The sequence below is a fragment of the Siniperca chuatsi genome, linkage group LG5, assembly GCF_020085105.1.
Source record: "Siniperca chuatsi isolate FFG_IHB_CAS linkage group LG5, ASM2008510v1, whole genome shotgun sequence".
In the NCBI taxonomy this organism is placed as follows: domain Eukaryota; kingdom Metazoa; phylum Chordata; class Actinopteri; order Centrarchiformes; family Sinipercidae; genus Siniperca; species Siniperca chuatsi.
In genome coordinates, this window is record NC_058046.1 from 29,458,186 (window position 1) to 29,479,949 (window position 21,764).

The following is a 21,764-nucleotide window of genomic DNA, read 5'->3' on the forward strand; positions in this document are numbered from 1 at the left end:
AAATTATTCAGCCTAGTGACTCAAAGAGGTCTGACTGGTCCAACTGTTGCAGAGAGATGCTCTGAAATCAAATATCAGCAGTAGAGGAAGAGGAGGAAAAAGAGGTCGGTCATGCCGGCCTCTGAAGTCCACTTGCAAACCTTACCAAAGTGCTGGTGTGTCATATATATATGTACACAGTTTTTTCCTGCACTTCCTGTCTGGTTCCTGTGAGAGCTGCAGGACTGTTAAACCCCTGACTTATGTGTGCCACAGCAGTAGCCCCTCCCCTAAAAGCAGGAAAGCCATGAGCAAATCGGTTCCTATTGTAGCTAACTGTGTTTGAGACTCTTTGAAGTGGTTTAGTTGTCTGAGTTATGGTATCATGGAAGGATGACACTGCAACTGGTGCTAGCAGAGCACAGTTGCAAGTAGTTACTTCTCTTTAGTTACAGCTTATCAAGTCTCTGCTTTCTTTGAGGTGTTTGTAAATGTTGTAAATCATGCTTACACCTCTGCACACATGTATCCCTTCTCAAGTTGAAGTATTTATTGCAGTCAATAACATTGTAGGTTGTCATTTCCTCCCTGGTGCTTGACTTTCTCAGAACAGGTCTCCCTTCCTTCTTCTCTACGCTGTCTTTCACACACATACACTGCAATTTTTGGCAGCTCCTCTGGAACATGAAATCATGCCACTGGCTCTCAATGGTGGCCCAGGCTGGTTGGGGTCTTTGTCGCAGTGCCAGTGAGATATCTCTTCTTACCACAGTGTCAGTCCAATGGCCTCACAGGGCCTTAGCCGGCTTTTCCCCTTTCATCCTCCACAGGCTCTCATGACATCAGCCCCCAACCCGGGCACCCGGGGGAGGAAAGGCAGAGAAGTGGATTGATGGCGGATAGAGCGAGGAGTGGGAGTTAGAGGACAGAGGGAAGGGAAAGAGGTTGGGGGGTTTGGCTTCTCAAGGAGATGACGAAGGCGAATGTGTCTGGTTTGGTAAGTGGGTGGCTGGGATTTGTGTCTCGCTTGGTACAACTTTTTTTTTGTACGCACATAAGCAGAAAAATGCGACCCATCCTCCCACACAGCCCTGCAGCTTGTGTAAAGCAAGCCTCTTGGCTGGCATAGCATGTAAAACTCCCTGGTATGTGCTTGTTGTGTGTGGCCTGGCGCTGCTCTTAACCAGCTTGTCTCTGAACCACGATCAGTTCCACCTTAATGACCAGCCAAAGACAACATTTCATCGCAGCAGAGCGCAACTGGCCTGAGACCGGCCGCTACAAAGCACTTAAAAATAACTGGAGCAACAAGAAAAATATCAAGATCTTTATTGACATATCCTCCCAGAAATAAAGCTAGCTACTTTAAAGTTTTTGCCAGAGGCACACAACCATAAAAAGTGTATCCTGTGTGGGAAGCTCTGTCTTCGACACACATACAAACACAATCCTAAAACCGCAGTTGCTATGGAACAATGTGAGGGGGCAGAGGAGTGTGTCTCTGTGTCTTTTTCTACCGTGGCCCTCAAGTTGGCACTATGGGACAGTGGGCCAGAGCAAACAGCTGCTACGTCCTAGTGCTAAGTGGCTTTTGGACTCTAACCGTGTCTGGCATCTCAGCCAGAGCTGCAGAGAGGGTGTAGTGTGTATGTGTTCCTTCCTATATCCCGGCGGGGACTTTAACCTGACTGCACATGGACCCATGGGGACTTGTGTCAGCATAGGTAGAGACTGCTTTATGAGGGTTAAGACTTGGTTTTAGGGTACAGGTTACAATTAGGTTAAGGTTAGGGTAAGGGAAGGTATCATGTCAATGATGATGACAGTGAAACAAACGTGTTCTCTGTGTGCGTGTGTGTCTGAAGAAGAGAGAGACCTGCATTAAAAGAAAGAAATGGCAACAGACAGATGAGTGTGATATTGCGGGCGACTGGCTCCGAGGCTGCGGCCAGGTTAGCTGTCCTACACACTCAGGTGTGTGTTAGAGGTCGTCCCGAGGCCACGGCAATGCCAGTAGGGTGTCAAGCCGCAGGGCTTGTTGTAAAGAAGCTTCAATGCTGGATTGAACTGGCTGCATTTTGGCCTTGTTTTCAGACCTAATACAGCATGTTGGCCTTCATGGATAGGAATACTGTCACTGATCAGTGGGTGTTTTTGTTGATGTGCGTATATGTGTGCGCTTTAGCTCATCCACTGTTTATCAGTCTGGATAAGAAGAACTAGAAGGCTGGCAGATCAGCTTGTGTTTTGATGCAGACGGCTGAATGACTCACCATGTCTCTCTCATCACTCTGTTCTCACTCCTTTCCTTTTTCATGCCTTTTCCATCTCTCTCTGCAAAGACCTTAGTGAAGGAGAGCTTGATAACAGAAAGAAAGAAAATTGCTGTAGTTTTACACTCTGCAGTCTCCAGAGTGTTTGTTAAATTGCAGTGAAGCCGCAATAGTGATTGATTTACAACGGCGGCTTTTGTTCGATACAGATGAAGCTTGTTTTTTTCCCCCTCAGTTTTTAAAAGAAATCTTTTCATAGCGGAGCCATAAAGATGCAGGATATTGATAAGGCAATTTTCCCTATGCTTGTGCTAAAAATGATAGGGCTTACTTCCTTTCATTTGAGTACGGCAAATTGAAAAAGTCAATTTTGGGTTGTTTAAATCAAGGCAGTGAACATTGGCAGCTGTAGCATGAAGTATAATGGAGGCTAATGTTGAAGTAACTTCATAAACCAAAGCAAGTTGAAGGAGTTTTCACAGAACTTTTACTTGAGTTCCCTTTGTCTAGGAATATGCTTTTCTGACAAATGTTGTCAAATTCAAGGGCCCAAGAAAATATTAAGTATTTCCCACATATTTTTTTACCATAAAACATTTAAAACGTTTTAGGCACTCACAGTTATCAGCGATTTCACATGATTTTAAATTTCATCCACACAGTCAATCACAGAACAAATAAAGTACCAAATAAATAATTGCATTCACAACTTTTTTGGTGCATTATTAGCAACAGGAATCAAATCAAGAAGTTTAAAAAATTGAAGTTACAGGAATGAAACAAACTTGCAGTGAGCAGTCTAGCTACCCTTGCAGTTAAGGGGTAAAATGCTCAAGCTAACTCTCTAGCTTCCACCTGCCCCAAACACCCTGAACAAACACTTTCAAACACTGCAGCGTGGAGGAAGGGATAGAAAAAGAAATTGAAAAAGAGAGGAGGAGCAGCAGGGAGAGAAGAAAAAAGGGAGAAAAAAGCTTGTGAAGCACGGAGCACTCAGGGGCCTGCCTCTTGGGCTCTCCTTTCATGTTTGTGTACGCCTCAACTTGCTGATATTATCTTGGCCGCTCTTCCTGGCGGGGTGTCGGGAGAGGTTTCCACTGTGACCAGGCAGGGGCCTCTCTCACTCACTGTTTCTTTATGTCTCTCTCCCTCTCTCAACCCCCTCTCAGGCTGTGTTGGAACTCTCACCCACCTTCCTCAAACACCCCCCCCCCTCCAAAAAACGTCCCTCTCCTAAATCACTGCTTCACCACGTTTCACGGCGTTGGAGGCGCCCAGGATCCCACTGCGCTCGTTTCCATGGTCACTGGGAAGCTCCTTGTGTCATGTGGCTCAAAGTGAGCCGTCCCTGGGCCGAATTACCCAGCCTTCAGTGGGAGGCCAAATGACCATTATTAGACTTAACAGCTCAGGCCCCTACTTTAAAGAGAGAAGAAAGGAGCCCTGTAGATTTAAGATGAGAGAGGGAGAGGAGGGGGGGTGAAGGAAAAAATGGAGAAAGAGGGAGAAGAGAGGAGAAATGAGAGGAAAGACAAGAAAGTGCACTAACCACCACTGTGAAGTTGTTTCATTTAATTTTTCCCCACCCTTACGTTGATAATTGTTCTTAATCACAATTGGTATTTGAAAGTCAGGTGCCAGCCACGACTAAAGCTCTCCTGTCTGTCAAACAGCACCCAGAGAAGACAGGGCAGCGCTGGATCAAAAGATGAGCCGTGGAAAAAGTAAATCTTTGAAAAGATAGGACCAGACATCCACCCACGTCAACCAAAGCCCTGTCTTTTCTCTCTTCATCTCTGTCTAAGCCTGTTGCTTTGTAGGGGAATGTGCTTGTGTGCGTGAGAATCCTTGTGTCCTGCGCCCCGCTGTGTATGTCAGGGCCATGTTGTCTTTAAGGCTCGGGCCCACGGCCTGGCACGGAAGCTGGAAACTGAAGCCCCCTGGTCCCCACACAGCTAATCTGATGCCGCTATAGATGATTCCTCTATACTGGAGGGTTAGCAGGGGTGAAATTGTCATCCTGCTCTTGTGGTTTAAACTTTCTTTTATGCTCTGCCAGGGAGGTAAGGTTGGGCCCAGCACAAGGAGATGGAGAAGAAGGGGGTGTGTGTGTGTGTGTGTGTGTGTGTGTGTGTGTGTGTGTGTGTGTGTGACATGGGAGCTGCCCATGCTGTGAGAGACAGTGAGGTAATGGAGATAGGGAGGGGGTGAAGAATGGCAATGCACCTGGCAGAAACTGGGAGAGACATTTGCATCATTTATTGGAGACCAATATATCGATTAAAGTTTAGATGAGACATCTGGATGGCACTACCTCAAAACTCTACTTAAGGATAGTACTTTGTTACCCCCTGGGTGTGATCTGGTAGTAGGTGTATAATTGTTGACCAATCTGATGACCAAAGATACTGTAACAGAGAGATAAGACAACAATGAGGCGTTATATTGGAGTCGTAGCTGAATGAGGTAAACGCACCTGAATATTGCACCATCTTGCTGCCATGCTTTGTTCAAATCCTATTTACAGCCACGGACATTCCCTGCTTTGATATCTTTATTGGGATACAACAAAAGGAAAAGGCGCTTGCTATGTTTGGTGAAGAGATGGACTCGTAGATTTCGTAGATCAATAGTTTCCTGCCTTTTAGGCCAGTTTTGCTTTTTTTTCTTGTGACCAGTTCAATCTAAAAAAACAGTGGTTATTCCTTCAGACTGTTTGGGTTGCATTGTGGGAAATGTAGGCACCAGGTTTTGACAAGGAAGAAGAATGTGTGGAATAAAAATGACGATATCTCTAGTTCTGCTGTATTTGTGTTATATACAATGTTATAGTGGTGCAATGCTAAATCTGTAGTCTTTTTAATGCAGCACATACCTTTTCTTAGACTATTACTTTTGCTCCACGTTCATTCTGTCATCAAAAGGCAAAGCATTTGCTGTCTGTATTTCAACTTTGTCACTCCTTTGATGATATCAATCACTGTCAGTCAGTCTGAAGAAAGTTCCTCCTCCTTTCAAAGTAATTATGTACCCAGTCAGCTTCTTCTTCAGCACTTTCATTTACGTTTATCTGCTGAAATGAACAACCAGTGGTTAAGTCAGTCTCCTCTGCTGGCCTATTGCTAGGAAGACTGCACAGCGGGAGATAAGAGGTACAGTAAAAAAAAGGAGGCGAAATGGTTATAGGGCTGAGTCGTGACCTGCTCTGCCTTGTTTGCCCAGGGAAAGAAGACAGCAGGCAGCATCAATACCCCTCAACCAGCAGCAGAATAGAGTATTACAAGAGAGAGAAGCAACAACAGCAACTTGTCTTTCATGCAAGCAGGGACATGGTCTCCTAAAGCAGCTTCAAGGCAGAGAGAGATTAGAGAAAAAACGTATGACTGCAGATGAATTAAGGGAAGGAGAGAAGTGGCCATTACGAGACGCCTCAGCTCAACTGAAATCTCTACATTTGGATTATAGTGCATGTTCACACTAAAGCATCCTGGGTAGAGGGAAGCACAAATACTGCTATGTTGCTGTTTTGTTTCGTTATGTTAATCAACATGCATGGAGCTAAGAATTGATTCAATCTGTCAGTCATGTCAGCTGTCAGTGGCAGGTGCACCTGTGGTTGGTAGTTAGCTCAGGTGGAGCTAGCTGGTTTTTCTTTGTGTTTGGCTGATAAAATATTGTTGAATGAGTGAGCGCTTATGGCTTTCCTTCACAGGAGGCGTTTCAGCGGCGTTCTTCAGTTGTCTGCGTCACGCATGTTTTGACGCAACAGATACGCTCCTGTTTTATTCAACACAGCTGTCTACACAGGTTGTGTAACCGCTTGCATTTCATTATATATACACGGGTAACCGTAGCCTGTAGGATATTTTTACACTTTGTCTATTTCCTTCATTTTACGCGCGTCACTACACTGATTGTGTGTTAGGCTCTGAGTGCTGCCAAAACGCCTGTGACCTACACTCAATACCGTGCCTAAACGCCTCCTGTGTAGACACAGACGGAGGACTGAAGCTGCTGCCTTTTGCTCTGCTAACATGCTGCTTTCACTACACAGCATATGTAGGCATTGTGTAGTTGGAGATAAAAGCATGTGCGCTACATTAGTAGCATTTCTTAATTTTGGTGTAGGCCGAGGCTGGATTACAGAGTAAACTGCAGTAGATTAACAAGTTTTCTTCAAAACATCATTGATTTAATGGCTCTGCCTGTTGATGTTAATGACGCTGTTAAATATAATCGATGGTTCTTCACTTAGATATACATGAAAATAGTACATGACATTAATTCCACAGAGGAGAAAACAGAAACTCCCAGTAAAATCTAAAAAATAAAGCAGACTGTAAGATTCAAAATAAGACAGCGTTTGCTTAATGCTCTCTCAGACTGCCCTATCACTTAAACCCGTCTGACTTACTGTTTTCATATCCAAGACTGTTAGCACAGTTGTCTATATCCTCGAAAGTTGAAGAAAAATACTTAACATTTGATCTGTTATGTGCCAGGAGACTTGCAGCAGGCAGACAAGCATAAATCTAGCCTTTCACTTGTCTTTACTTGCCCCCAACTTTATCGTGTTCCCTCCCTCCGTCTGACAGCTCTCATCTCATGAAAAATATGGTAATTCAGATTTTTCAATACCAAGAAAAGTTTCTTCTACCTTCGGGTGTTCCTTTGAGAGCTGAGAGGCAAAAAAAATCTAATATTAAAATTTCAGATTTTTCTTCTTATCACAACGTTATCTCCTACCTCATATATCAAAAATCAGACATGCATGCATTAGTATTTCTTAACTTAGTGCTGTTCTTTTGTAACCGATTAAAACTTTAATATTCACAGTGAAAACATCAAGGGCTTTTTGAATGACAGTAGGCCTAATCACTACAGATGATCTAATTAATGAATATTATTCATTAATTATTTAGACTCTTCAAAATCTTCCATGCATAAAAAAAACAGGTATGGTTATTACTAATCATTTCTAACCAAGACTTTCCGTCACTTTCATCCAAACAGCGCATGTTTAGACACCAGGAGGAGGAGGAGGAGGAGGAGGAGGAGGAGGAGGAGAAGAAGCACTTAAAAAGTAGTATTCTTGTCCCTAGCTGGAAAGTTTGTTTATTTTCCTGTGAATCACAAAGGGCCAGAGCCCAAAACCGGTAAGAAAACAACATGGGAGGGACAGAGAGGAAAAGTGGAGGAAATTTAATTAGCGGTTGTCCATTCCTCCGGCCCCAGCGTTTGGTCTCGGCAGGGCAGAGGAGTGGGCAGCAGGAGGAGAGAAGACTAAAAGGCTTCTTGATAAGCAGCAGTCTGAGTCGATGCGTTTGCATCCGTTATCATGTTTGTATAAGTGTGTGGAGAGAGACAGGAAATGCTGCCTGTGGTACACAACAAGCAAGACAAACATGTATATTTAGAAAGAAAGATGTTTAAATGCTCAGTGTTTCACAAGAACCTTGAGTCCAGTGCATGAGCCTCAACCATCATTTATTATTTATCATATCTTCACAACACAAATAAGAAAAACGTCCTGCTGTTTCATTTCATCACCAAAATACATGTGCTGCAACAAGTTTTATAGTGTCCATCATCCTCCAAGGGTAGGTGATTTTGCATTGCATTTCTGCCAATAAAAGTCACTGTCAGGTAGTAGGGTCAGTCTGCCACTCCCCAAAACCTTTTCAAAAATAGGCTCAAGTAACACATCATTTATTATCCCTTTCAAAATAATAAGATATTTATATCAGAAATCACAGATAGTTTAAATTATAGACCTAAACAGCATTTGGCATGCATTTTGCTGCCACATCTCAATGTTTCCACGCAAACAACATGCGTATAGTGTTGGTGTTGTTTGAAATGTTTCGATGCCGGAGTCGATACCGATACCAGAGTTTTACCAGAACTGTACTGTTTTTCTTTTTCTATCTTCGGGAAACATGTTTTGCTGTAAAACATCCTTTTATTTAACAAAATAAAGCCACAGTAGTAGCAGTGTATGCACATCCCAATATTGTATCAGGTTCATTGGAAAGAAGACAAAAACTAGATGAAGAAAAAGGCAGCTGCAGACCAAATTGATGGATTTATTATATTTATCATATCACTATCTTTAGAGGATCTTGCCTCTAGGGATTGAACTATTTGATGGCATCCTATAAGTTGATATGTAACTGATATCTCAAAGTATAGCTCCTCCCACTCTGCAATTACCCGATGAAGAGCTAATGTCGAATCATTGTAGCTGTACTCATATTACACTGTATAAATATTTTTGGGGGATCATCGATTCAGTGTGCAGTGCCTTTTTCTCAATACAGTTTAACAGAAGTTCACACAAGCTTCTGTCTTGTGAATGACTTTGCCTGAATAAAATATACTCTAAAATTGGGAACATTTTTTAATTAGGTCAGGAACAATCTCATCAAAGAATAAGTAAAGAAGAGTATGAACCTTTCAATACTCGACAGTTTTCAATACTCTGTCCTAAGGACACATTTCGGCCAGTACTAAAAAAAGATCTGAGGGTTGATACCCAGCCTTATATGTGAACATTGATTGATGATAGACTATATATGCCACGAGTTTGCTGTTTAAGGCCTTTGTGTATTTTTACAGAGATTTGCAGTATCAGGGTCAGGATTTAGTATAGTGCAGGAAGAGGATAAAAGTGAGTTTGAAAGAGAGACACTGTATATGGGTCTTATGATGAGGGAGGGCGAGTGCTCCCTGGTAAACCCCTCTCTCTCTTTCTCTCTCGACCCTTTAATGGGGCCGGCTTTTTTCCAAGTACCACTGGCAGGCCCCCTCAGGGGTGCCCCCTCACACACACACATTTTGATAGCACAATTCACTTAATTCTGGTTATGCAATGGTGGGTGAATGGCCACCCCACATTGTGCGCTGAGGCGGGGGACGTTGATTTGGGGAACTTAGCTGGATAGAAGCATCGTTGTAGAAAACCTCAGGCTCCTTCTCTGATCTGTTGTTTTTGTCCCCCAGAGAGCTCTGGTTTTTCTACAAAGCTGACATTACTACCTTTTTAAAAGAGACTTTTCACACCAATCCAGAAGATGGCCTCTTTGTGAAAAACCTCTCCCTCTAAAGGAAATGGATTCAAAGGGGACCAAGCTATGGGCTTCTCATCTTTTTCTGAATTTGTTCCACAACTCCTTCTCCCATTTGGAGATTTAAACCAGTCGAAAGAAGAGTCTTCACCCATGGGAACTTATTTTCCCTCAGGGATGGTGACACAGTTTGACAGATAGTCTTTATATACTGTGTGTGGGTGTGTGTGTGTGTGTGTGCTGGCTTGTCATGTACATGACCTACACCAAAGAGGCAGGGTTGAGTATCAGTGTACCCCCAAATCTCTCTCTCTGTTTTTCTCTCTCTCTCGTCTTTGTGAACTGGTGTGCAGTTTACCCACAAACCCCTCTGTTTCTCCATATCGAGTCACTGCGACAAAACCAAACCTATAGGGCCTATCTGTGAACACACCACCGATAACAAAACTAAACTTATTTTTAATGCCTGAGAAATATAAACATGTCCTTTCTACAAAAGTAGAAACAGTTAACAAAAAAGTCAAACTTGTCAGATGTTAAATGTTGTCTAAAACAAGCAGCAGTATAACAACCTTGCCTAAATATAGCCTAAAATTGGCAAAGAACACACAAAGAAGCTGATGAATTTGACCAGTTCTTTGATGCAAACTTTTGGTTCTTGACCGTCTTTCAGTACAATTTTCAGTACAAATGTATTGAGGTTTGATAACCAGCCCTCTCTGCAGTATGTAACAGAAGCCACCATTTTCATTCACATGTTGCAAGGACAGTTAAAGATGTCTTGCTTGTTACTTAAGGGACAAGGACTTTGATATTCATTCAGGGCTGTTCTATTTCTTTGCAACTGCAAAAAAAAAAAAAAGAAGGAAAATACACTGAGACACGATTGCCACTGTAATAATACAGTACTAGAATATCATGTAGAAAGACTAGTTTCGACAGGAGCAAGAGCAAACTGATTTGGAGAAAATAGCCATTTTCCTGTGGTAAAATTGTCTCCTGCATTGTGGATCCAGAGGTTGTTATCAGAAAAATAAAATCTTGTCCGTTTGTAGCGGTCTTCTCACTTCTTAGCCTCATTTAGCTCATTGTTTTTGGTTTCCAGCCCACACATTTACTGTCTGTTTCAGTCTCAGCTGCTCTTGCTGCATCTATCTCTATGGGCTGTTACCAGCAAAAAAAAAATAAAAAATCTGGTGATGGCAGGTAGTGTACAGTGTATTTATCAAACAGCAGACGGACAACGTTAGCGACTAGCTGGCTAAGAAAGTGACACATTTACAGTAGCAGCTAAAGAGCCACATATTTCCCTCAGGAGTTGGTAGAGACCAGCAGCTGCTAACACGTTAGCCATACCAACTTCATAAGTCTGTGATTTGTGATGACCGTGTATCTGTTAGCACGTTTTGATGTCCTTTCTGCCCACTAGTGGTCAGAAATCAATTGATGCAGCTTTAAGCTAAAGATGATCATCTCCTTGAACAAATTCCATCTCTTAAATTGAACTTAGATCAGCACCCTTACTTGTAGACACTTGATAAACAAGTCTGCGTTCACTTCCTGACCTAAAATCTCATCTGCGGTTTGATATTAATGGCAGTCACTGAGCTCACTGAGAGCTTCAAGTGATTCTTTCCCCTGTGTGTTTATGTTAGGTAAACTGTCCATTTATATGAAGGCGGCCGAATGGAGAGGAGCTCAAGGAGGCTAGCCGGCCCTGTCCTCCGCCGGTGTGACACACAAGTGGATTTTTATGTGCTTCGTAAACATTTTTTATGCAGCTCAAGAAATGGTACCTCAGACGTTCCAGGACTTGTGTTAAATGCTCCAGCCGGGGGCTTAACAGCATTAAAATTAATATTAAACAGGAATATGGGAGAGTTCAAAAGTTTGAGAAGGTGGAGGAAGAAAATGAACAATGGATTGTTTAAAACTCAGTCACCAGAGAATGTTTATACTTATTTTTACATCTTTTTAATCTGCAATTTGAGTGAAATTTCATGCCTTTGAGTCAAAACCTTAAATATGAGTGGAAGGGGATTCATGAAAATAAGTTATTGGCAGGATTAAGCTCAACAAGGTTATTTGAGTTCACATTGTGCCCTTGTAAATGGTTTCAGGATAGTGTTTATGTGAGAACAGGAAAGTCCTTATTTAGCAGTCGTCGTGACATGGCAGATCGTGTCAAACCAGTTGATTACATGTCACACAGCCAGTACTATTATGTCAGGTATCTGTAAACAGAATAAAATGTTATGACAGATTAACAGTCTGTCAGTGAGGTGTTAACATCAAACAGTAGGAGATCAGGAAGATGGTGAGTAATATGCTTCATGAACAGGGGAAATTATTAAATCCTGTTGTAATGAAAATGTCAAGATAATACAGATGACTTCACGTGGAGGAGTACTGTACGTACAGGAGAATAAATGAGCAAGAGGTGCTTCAAACATAGTTTTCATTTCTTTCTCCGGGCTGCACAAGCTTCCAATCAATGACACATAGCCACGTCGAAAACTTAGATTTTATTTTAGTTGAATGTAAATAATGTCTTGGCACACATGCCTGCTCTGAGAGGGAGCGAGGAAGGAGAGGGAAAAAAGGGGGGCGACCACATATAAGAAAATCCATGGGAGAGAAGTATGCCTTTATCTTTTAATAAACCGTAAAGCCAGGAGGCAACATGAAATTACAGCATAATAGCAGTGGAGAGTCTTCTGAAGACTTAATTGCCTTAATTATAGCAGTGCAGAGAGAGAGAGAGAGAGAGAGAGGGAAAGGAAAGCCTAAAGAGAGGAGGAGGAGGAGGTAAGAGAAAGGAGGGAAGCAGAGGAGAAGAAAGTAGAAAAGAGAGGGAGTGATGTGATAGAGGAACTAGTGTGTGAGCCAGATGTTGCAGGTGTAATCCAGGTGTGTGTGTCTGTTTGCATGTGAACACATAATCTTCAGTTTCACATGCAAATTTATACATGTGCACACATATTTACACATGCATTGTTTTGCAACTGCACGAGCTGGTGTGTTAATCTGAGAATCCTCCGTCCATGTGAATGATGAGCTGTGCGCTATGCTGAGAAAAGTCTCTTTCCAGACGAGTGAAAATTTCTCTTCTTCAGATCTTACAAGCTGGCAGGCTTACTTAGGGATGCTAAACATAGCTTTCATTTTCCTCTGTGTCTAGACTGGGTTCTCAGTACTTTCTGCTGCGGTTTTTGTTCACTCAGAGAAGATTGTACCCTAATTCTCATGCCTTTTAGCCAGCGGGAAGTTTGTTTAGCCAGCAGTATTGTGAAGTACCTGTGAAACTCCCCCCAGTGCGCAGTTCAGGTTGACAGTTTCGCAGATTTTTGAGCACGGATGACTGATCAAGCACTCATGTCGGGGACCACAGATCATGTTTCAGCTTTGAGAAAAATATTAGCAGTGCACTTTTTGAAGAATTTTAAGGGGAGATGGTTCTTGATTACTTGCCTTCTTCATATTCGTCCGCCCCTCCTGTTTGTCTCTGACTTGTACTTTTTCTCAAAGATTGTACTTTGATTTATTGTAAGAGGGATGTTGTATAAAGTTCAAATATTATAAACTGCTACTTGCCAAACCCATCTTTGCACTCTATAATGGCTGAAAAAGGAACAATGGATGGGGACCAGTGATCATGTTTCAGCTATGAGAAAATAATGATCACTGCACGTTTTTGTAGAATTTCAAATTCTTGATTAGCTGCCTTCTTCCTATTCGTCTCCATTGGTGGAAGAAGCAAAAGTAAAAGTCCTGCATTTAGAACCTACTTAAGTATAAGTATAGAAGTATTATCTGCATAATGCACATAAAGTATCAAAAGTAAAAGTACTTGGTTCAGGTGAAGCTAGTTTTAACTACATTATGTAAAGTTGATTAGGTTAGTCCAGTGGTTCACAAGATAAATCTGGGTTGGAAAGAACAAAAGTTCTGCTACACAAATCTGTATTCATTTTTTGGACTTAGCTTTTTTGTGAAATCTTTGCAAAGTTGTGAAACCATGTAAAAAGTTCAGTGGGGAAATTTCTCTTTGGGGCCCAAACTAGACACTGCTTTTTTGTAAGGGGTCACAAGCAAAAATGATTAACATTTTAAACCAGTGATTCCCAATGTGTTGTATTTTATAGCTTATCACATAGCATATCATATCTTTTAATCTTAATCTGTAAAGTAACCAGTAACTACAGCTATCAGGTAGATTTAGTGGAGTAAAATAATATATATATTTCTCTCTGTAGTAGAAGTATAAAATGGAAATGTCTAAACACAAAGTACCTCAAAACTGTGCAGTAAAAAGTACTTTAGTTAAGTAAATGTACTTAGTTACTTTCCACCATTGTTCAACTCTTATAACTCTTATAAACTGCTACTCGCCACACTCTTCTTTGCACTCTGATGGCGGCATTTTAACTTTCTTAACAATTTCTCTGAGATGGTTCTTTATAGCAGCATTCGTCCTTGACATATTGGATTCCTAAAATGAAAACGTCGTCGTGTCGTGATCTCATCTTTAATCATGAATGAGAACACCAAATGTCATCTTGCATCGACTTCACCCCGACAAGCTTAATGAAGAGACGCTCTTGGAATCCCTGTTCAATCTCAATGAAACTGGTATGAATGAAAGCTTACGTTTCCAGCTTGTTATTCATCTTTTTGAAATGTTTGCAGCAGAGGACTGCATGCTGTCTCAAATTGCTTGCACAATATCTGCTTACACGGGAGCTCTGCCACTTGAAATTCTATAGCCAGTTTGAGTCAGTGAAGTAAACAGTATTTCCTCACTAAAGTGTTTAGTTTTTAGCAACATGACAAAGTCCTAGAAAGAAAAATTTTATATCACAACAGTCACAAAGAAAGAAGTATTTATACTTCCTTTGGTGTCCGAGGTTGTAGTTTTTTTTTATAGAGTTGGGAAGAAGATGTGTCATGTTTTTTAAGAGAGCCAGTTTGCCTGTGGGTGCATTTTTGTTGTCGTCAGGCAAGTCCCTGCACTGCAGCGCAGGCCTGCCTGAGTGGAGATTCTTTAGGAGGGAGATCTCTTTCTTCTCAAAGCGTCTTACCAAGAGCTATTAATTATTAACTGGGAGAGCTAACATCAAAGGAGCAGACTTGTGCTGAATTAAATGGGGGCTGGAGCCTGGCAGTGTGGAGCTGAGAGAAAACTGGGTGAGAGGGAAAAGCCGAGCGAGATTTCGCTCCGCTCGCTTTTGAACTTTCCAAGCACAAAAAGTGAAAGAAGAAAGAAAAGAGCGATGTTAGTTTATGTAAAGGAGGCAGAATGAAAGAGAAAGTTGGAAGAGCATGCATTTATAGTGTGTCGCTGTTTTTATGTCTCAGTGTTTGACAAGGCTTTCATACACTGCTGGGAAAGATCGAATCAGTTTGCAGGGTTAATTAGTCTTTAATGAGCTATGAAAGCCAGATTCATAAACATCTTATCTGTGGATTAAACCAAGGGGAAATCTAATTGAGACGTAACTCAAACTCTTCAGAATCATGACGTGTTTACATTTTCCTGAAGCTGATACACTCAGAATTGAATTCACGGAGTGTGGTACTTATGCCACCCCTTACATTAAAGGCCTTTTGTTAGTTTGGTTCTATTTTCCTCCTGCTGTGACTTGTCCATGCAGCAGTAGTCCCACCAAAGGTGCCTGCAGTGAAGAAGACCCAGGCTGGCCTACATGTTTGTTGCTAGTCCTAAAAATCAAATATATTCTGTATTTAGTGACATTAATGACTCTGTTATTGACAGTTAATGATTCTGGAGAATACAAATACCTCCGGTTATCTTTCTTGCTTTGAAGGAAGCAGACGTAGAAACGTTGGTAAAGCTGAATCTGAACTTACCTTAGCTACACATGCTCCTTCTTGGACAGCTATATTTAATCATTAACCTCTTTCTAAAGACTCGTAGTACACACAGGGAGTAGGGAAAATAATGTAACAACCCTGTGGAAAAGGAAATCTAAGATAATATCACAATTACAGTTACAAAAGTGGATCATATTACATTGGATTCCACTTACAGTAGGATTCATCAGCTATACAAAAGTTTAGGAAATCAGCACTTTTGATATGAGGTTTAAGGCAGCAGGAAACAACTAACAGAGGCACATCTGTGCCCGAACTGAAGATGAAGAAAGAGTAAAAAAAAACTTACAACAGTAAAATCTCGACAAACAAACTGCTTCAACAAAAAGGAATAGTGGTTATAAGTAGTGTCGAAATGATTAGTCTCTTGACAGAAAAGTCTAGAAAACACTATCTGAATTGTTGTCAAACTACATATCGCAAACATTTGCTGTTTTTAATGTCATTACAATTTGGAAAGCTGTTGGTCGCTCAAAACAAGACCTCACATCTGATCTCACAGGACTGCTCCTTTCAATTTTCTGTCATTTTATAGACCCAAACATTAACCGGAAGAAGTAATTAATAAAATAATTAAGATAATCGTTAGTTGCAGCCCTCGTCACAAATTTACAACTAAGTAACAAGGTTATGACAGACACAAGGACCGGTGACGGACTAAAGGAAAAACTTGAATAATCGGCAGAGAAACATAAGGAATCCAGATGCTTTCATAAAGGAAACGAGGAGCCAACGATGTCGTTATGCTGTGGCCTTCACAGTCGCCAGACCCAATGAACACCTATGGGAACATTTTTGAGCTAACAAATTTTGTACTGACATGTTAGACAGCGCTCTCCGCCACAGACTTGGAGAATCTAAGCCAAGGAGCAGTGAAGCTGTTCTGGCGGCTAATGGTGGACCAACACCATACAAAGACTTAAGGTTTTCTGTATATGCTGTAGTATATGACAGGTTAAATGTTTGCAGTGGTGATTTAGTCAGTTGAAAATCCCTTCCTCTTTTCCTCTTTGGGCAAAAGATGCAGAAACTTGCTCAACATCCCATTGTTGAGTGTTGTCATCTCAGAAATCAACATGATGTGTTGTGAAAAGAACAATTTGCCCCCCACCCCCACCCCCCGCACATCCCCATCCCCTCTCTCTCTCTGTGTCCTCTGTAAGTGCCTGATGACTGGAGCGGTGACACTCTCCAGCCACTCGGCAGCAGTGTCACAGCACTGTACATTGTCACTTTGATCTTCACCCCCCCCCCTCTTCCCTCCAGTTATGAAGAACGCTGGCAAGAACCCAAGGGCACTTGATAATACCAGGATATGATCCCAGCTGCGCTATTTTAGATCGTGTAGTGCAGACATCAAAACGTTGTCTAAATAGGGCACCGTAAATCAAGCGGGGTGAGAATGGGTTGTAGAGGAAAACAGGAGTTAAGATAAAGGAACTTTCAGACGAGGGGAAAGCAATTTGGATTCTGCGAGGAGATACTTGGGGTTCTGCAGATCCAAGCATTTCCTTTATCTTTTGCCTTTAGCAGAAGTCTTCAAAAGACCTCTGTGCTGTGACTTTCCCTTCTCTCAGATAAAAGAAGCTCACATTTTTTAGCAGTTGGAAATCCTTGATAACTTTGTTGAACTTTCCTGAGCGTGCACAGCAGAATTCAATTCAAATTCAGCTCCATGCCATGTAGAGTTGCATCACATGGAGCTATGCATGCATTAGTTCTTGACACAGGGATGAAACTGTCTTAGTTTCTGTCATATTATTTGCGTAATGTTGTGCAGATTCACTTAGAATGACATCATGAAGACTTCAGAGAAATGGAGACATAGACCACATGTTCATCCTAGCAAATGTTATCAATGGCTTGCTGTATTTCTGTCCCTTTTCTTTCTCATTTGTTTGTCCAGAAGATCTGCACGGGGGTCACTCTTAGGCAGAGAACTCCCTCTAGTGGCCTGAATTTGAATGTGAAAACTTGAATGGGACCATACATTCCCTGGCTTTTTCTTTACACTGTTGTTGAATATATCTAATTATTACTTTGTTCTGTTTGCAGGCAAAGAGAGCAGTGCAGCGGGGAGCCACAGCCGTCATCTTTGATGTGTCAGAGAATCCGGATGCCATCGACCAGGTTTGTACACACCTAAAATTACCCTGGCATTCACACACTCACGTTTCAACAACACTGAAACGCTCTAATCTGTCTCAGTCTGTCTGTGAAAGATGCTCCGCTTTTCACTTCTGAAGAAAGCTCAGCAGCATGCCCTGCCCTTCTGACTGGCAGTGTGTGTGAGTGTGTGTGTGCTGTTTGTCCAAACAATGATCTTTCTATCTTTAGTTCTGTTCAAAAGCATATGGATCAGCCTTGCTCATTCAACCATTCTGGGCCCTTTGAGCTCTCTAACTTGTGTTTGGAGGAGTGCACTGCTCTCTGACAGGACTGAAAAGGGATATCCAGGTTCAGCTTTCACTAGACCATGACCAAACTCTGTTGAGCTCATAATTGCACAGGTAGCGAACATTACCTCATCCCCTGAGACTATGGACATTTGGGGGAGCACACAAGGCTACAGTAAGAACAAAGTGTATTTCTTGTCTCACGCACCCAGACACTCACATTCCTCTTTCCGCCGCTCTTTCTTGCTCCTGTGTCTTTGCTGTTAAGAGGTATAATACACTAATACACAAGTTACTCTTCTGAGCGCCTTTTGTCGCAAGAATTCTCCTGTGGTATTCCTCCTCGCCACGCCAGGCCTGGACATGCAGCGTTTTTTTTTTTTTTTTTTCCCCCTCCCTCCTCTGCCGCTGGGTCGTAAAGCGCGTAGCTGAGAGATAAAAGGGATTGCGCGGAGACCACATGAAAGGCAGCGCTGGGCGGCTGTGTTAAATTCCCCCGAGAGGCTTTTCCAGTCAGAGCGGCCCGATCAGCAGAGACAGGACCCACAAGGCCGAGGGGCAAGGAGGAGGAGCTTAGGGAGAATTAAGGTCCGGGGGGGGGGAAATTAGGAGAGAAGGTTTATGAAGTAAATGTACCTGACCTCCTTTTTATCTGAGTTAATACTGTATGTGAAGCCAAGTGCCGCTTGTGGCTGAAACATTTTGTTTGGAAACAGAAATACACAAGTTTGTTTTGTTTTGTTTTTTCTTTTAAAGTTTATTATAGGACTCATAGGTATACTTTTTAATGGTGTATTGTTTGTCCGAGGCCAAGCTAGAGTTTTGGTGGAGTCATTTCCCAAAGCGGGAGCAACCCACCAGATTCAAGCGAGAGATCAAAAGTTTCAAAGTCTATACTTTTAAACCAGAACATACAGTATTTCTCTGGGGAACATGACGACAGCAGAAGAAATAGAAATGCGAACATCCTCGGTATTTCCCTTGGGCTTTTCAAATTACAGATTCCAACTAGCAGACGAGAGGGGAGAACGGAGACGGAGAGTAAAGGAGTATGTCAACTGACTCGAAAGCCAGAACATACTATTCATTGACTATTTCCCCCTGCTCCCTCTGGGAAACTGCAACCACAGTTTCCATTTCTTGAGCCTATAGGTCATTTTCCCTAGTTGGTAGAAGAAGAGTTCATGCCTTTTTACATTCAGACAGTTCACACACGCATTAGGATGGTGGTCCACACACTTTTTGCTTAATGTCCCTTAAAAATGAATCTCTGTCTACTCGTGACGCCTCATCACACGTCCCATTTGTCAATCAGTTGTGAGCAGTTCAACCACAGAGTGATTTTCAGATTGTTACATTTGCAACAACAACTTGCACTCTCAGTCCTGTGTATAATTAATACTGCGTGGTTGACACCACCGTGTTTCGGATAAAAATGTTCAGCCTTTGATACCCAGATGAAGGCAACACGTTGAGTCAACCATGCAGTATTAAACTTTGTATTATACTCAGAACTCTGAGTGCGTTTGATTATTCTTTCTTGTTTGTATTTGTTGTTAACCTTTTGTTTATAAAGCAGACAATCCATTTTTTTCCCATTTGAATACTGAAGAGGTAAAACTATCCAATGTTACACAAGGCAAATATTAGTCAGAAAAAGTACTTTTGTGTAGCAGAACTATGTTTTATCTTGTTTCTTGTCCGTTCAATCATCTCACGACTGCTCAGGTTGATCTCGTGAGGTTGGGTACCACTGCATTATGGTGTGATTTTGACCTGAACATATTAGGATTCAATTGATCAGAATTTTTTGAAAGCTGATCCTGACACTGATAGTGTAATATTTCAGTTGTCACTAGCTATTGACAGTAAATTATGTTTTTAAATATGACAACTTTCAATCCAAAAAACCCCTCAAACATACATACGTATTTTCTCCAGAATAAAAAAATTGCGCTGGAAAAACACCTGAAACAACATTAAGACAATCATTGGACACTACAGAGGTAGGCTTTTCAGTCAGAACGACCCCCACACACATACCTGTTCAAAAGTAAAAACCTTGCAATTCATCACCACATTAAATTAATAATTCATTGAGAAACATTTCTAAAAATATAATCAAAAATAAATTATCTTTACAGGTTTGTCATTTTTATGTTTTAGCTATATAATCAGAACAAAACCTGCATCAATTTTGACATAGATCACATGGCAGCTTCTGAATTTTAAAGGGGCACTCCAGTGTTTTGACATTGCACTTCCATAAAGTTGGGGGACGCACAAGAGACATATTTTCAAAAAGAATGGCCAAAATTGAAGCAGCAGAGGCGGAGATACTCTCACTTTTATCTTTTATCTCTAGTATGTGTCAGGCTTGAAAAGCACTGGATCCTACATTTCCCATAATGCCACAGAAGACATAATACAACTGTTTTCACAGGCTGACTCCTCATGACGAGTAAACTGAACTTCATGTGTAAAATCAGTGGAGAGACACTTTAACAAAAGGCCATTATTGGCTAGATAAATAAGTTTAATATTGTGTTTTAGTTCATCTGGGTTTGATGTATTTTCTCTCCCCTCTCTTCAGCTCAACCAGGTTGCAGAGGATCCTCTGAAGCGGCCGGTGGTTTACGTGAAGGGAAATGACGCTGTCAAGTTGATGAACATCGTCAACAAGCAGAAAGTGGCTCGCGCTCGGATACAACACAGACCACCGAGGGTAAGAGCTCATGCCAAAACTCCAAACCGCTCAGTGTAGATGATGTGTGTGTGCGTGTGTGTGTGAGACTAATCTAAGGCACATGTGAGGAACATGAGGAAGAGGTGAACATGTTTGTGAGGACCGCGCACCAAACAGCTCTGAGAAGATGTGAAGACAAACGAAAATTCCAGCTGTGAAATCGGACCCTTTCCCTTTCTTCCCTGCTCTCCGCTGCCCAGAGGATATTTTCGCAGTACTGTGATATTCAAAGAGCTGTTTGTTTGTTTGCTTGGAATATTTGATAAGAGGCCAGCACACTTTGATGTCAAATAACTTGACAAAATGAAAGCCTGAGAGAAAAGACGGTCCGATAAGAGGCATTTTTCTGATGAAGAATAAAACAGTCTGGCCATTCTCTGTGACTTTTGAGTAGTTTCTTGGGGCAATGAATTTATCGGAAATTATCATCCCCTTAAAGCTATATATATAAAAAAACAAACAAACATTTTAGAATTAAAATGTCTAAAAACGAATAGACCTATGTTATATATTTTGTTGAGTTGTGTACTTACATTATCCCAAATGTTTCCAACAATGTTCAAACCCAGAGAAATCTGCCATTTTATTCAAGGTAACATGATTTCTGCCTGAGTCGCGTCAGATAGATTTTCATCGGCAATGGTGGTTGTTTAACAACGAACAACAACTCCCATGTTCCCACGCTACTTCACGACATCAACCTACATCTTTTGTTGTTATTTTGATGTGAGAGACCCCTAGTGTCAGAAATGACATACTGTGCGTTTAAGTTAGTCCACTTCTACCTTTCAAGAAAGTGTTTTTCTCGTCTTGAACTCAGTAGTGTTGCAACTAGCGATTATTTTCATCATCAGATAATCTGCTGAATATTTTCTTGATTGTTTAGTTTGTGAAATATCAAAAAGTAGTTCTTCCATAACCCAAAGTGATGTATTTAAATAGCTTTGTTTTTTCCAACCATCAGTCCAAAACCCAAACCTATTCAATTTACAATCATATAAAACTAAGAAAAACAGTACATCCTCACATTGGAGAAACTGGAACCACATAATGTTGGTCATGTTTGCTTGAAAAATTACTGAAACAATTAATCAGTTACCAACTACTCGGTTAATCGACTAATCATTTCCGCTCTAGTCTGCAGAATGGTCTCGTTTACTTATTCATATAGCACTTACCTGAGTAAATTACTGACATACTGTCACAAACTGACACAATAAGAAGAAAATGATTCTGAGATGGAAATTAATTGACTTGCTTGAATAATCAACCATGTATATAAGCACCACTGAATTATGTGTGAAGGTCCCATTTTTCTTTGTATTTGCATAATGAAGAGTCACATCATTGAGTGCTCTGGTCTGCTGAGCAACTAACAAAGCTATAATCAAATATCCTCAACTGTCGG

General features: G+C 41.4%; 1 protein-coding gene across 6 annotated transcripts in view; it reads left to right on the top strand.

Moving 5' to 3' along the window:
- Positions 1-21,764, top strand: part of znrf3 (zinc and ring finger 3) — a 138,532-nt gene that overhangs the window by 107,921 nt on the left and 8,847 nt on the right. For all 6 annotated transcript variants that reach the window (XM_044196957.1, XM_044196960.1, XM_044196954.1 and 3 more), the window contains 2 exons: positions 17,270-17,344; positions 20,204-20,335. In XM_044196957.1, coding sequence (XP_044052892.1) covers positions 17,270-17,344; positions 20,204-20,335 — 207 coding nt within the window. The remainder of the gene's footprint in view (positions 1-17,269; positions 17,345-20,203; positions 20,336-21,764) is intronic.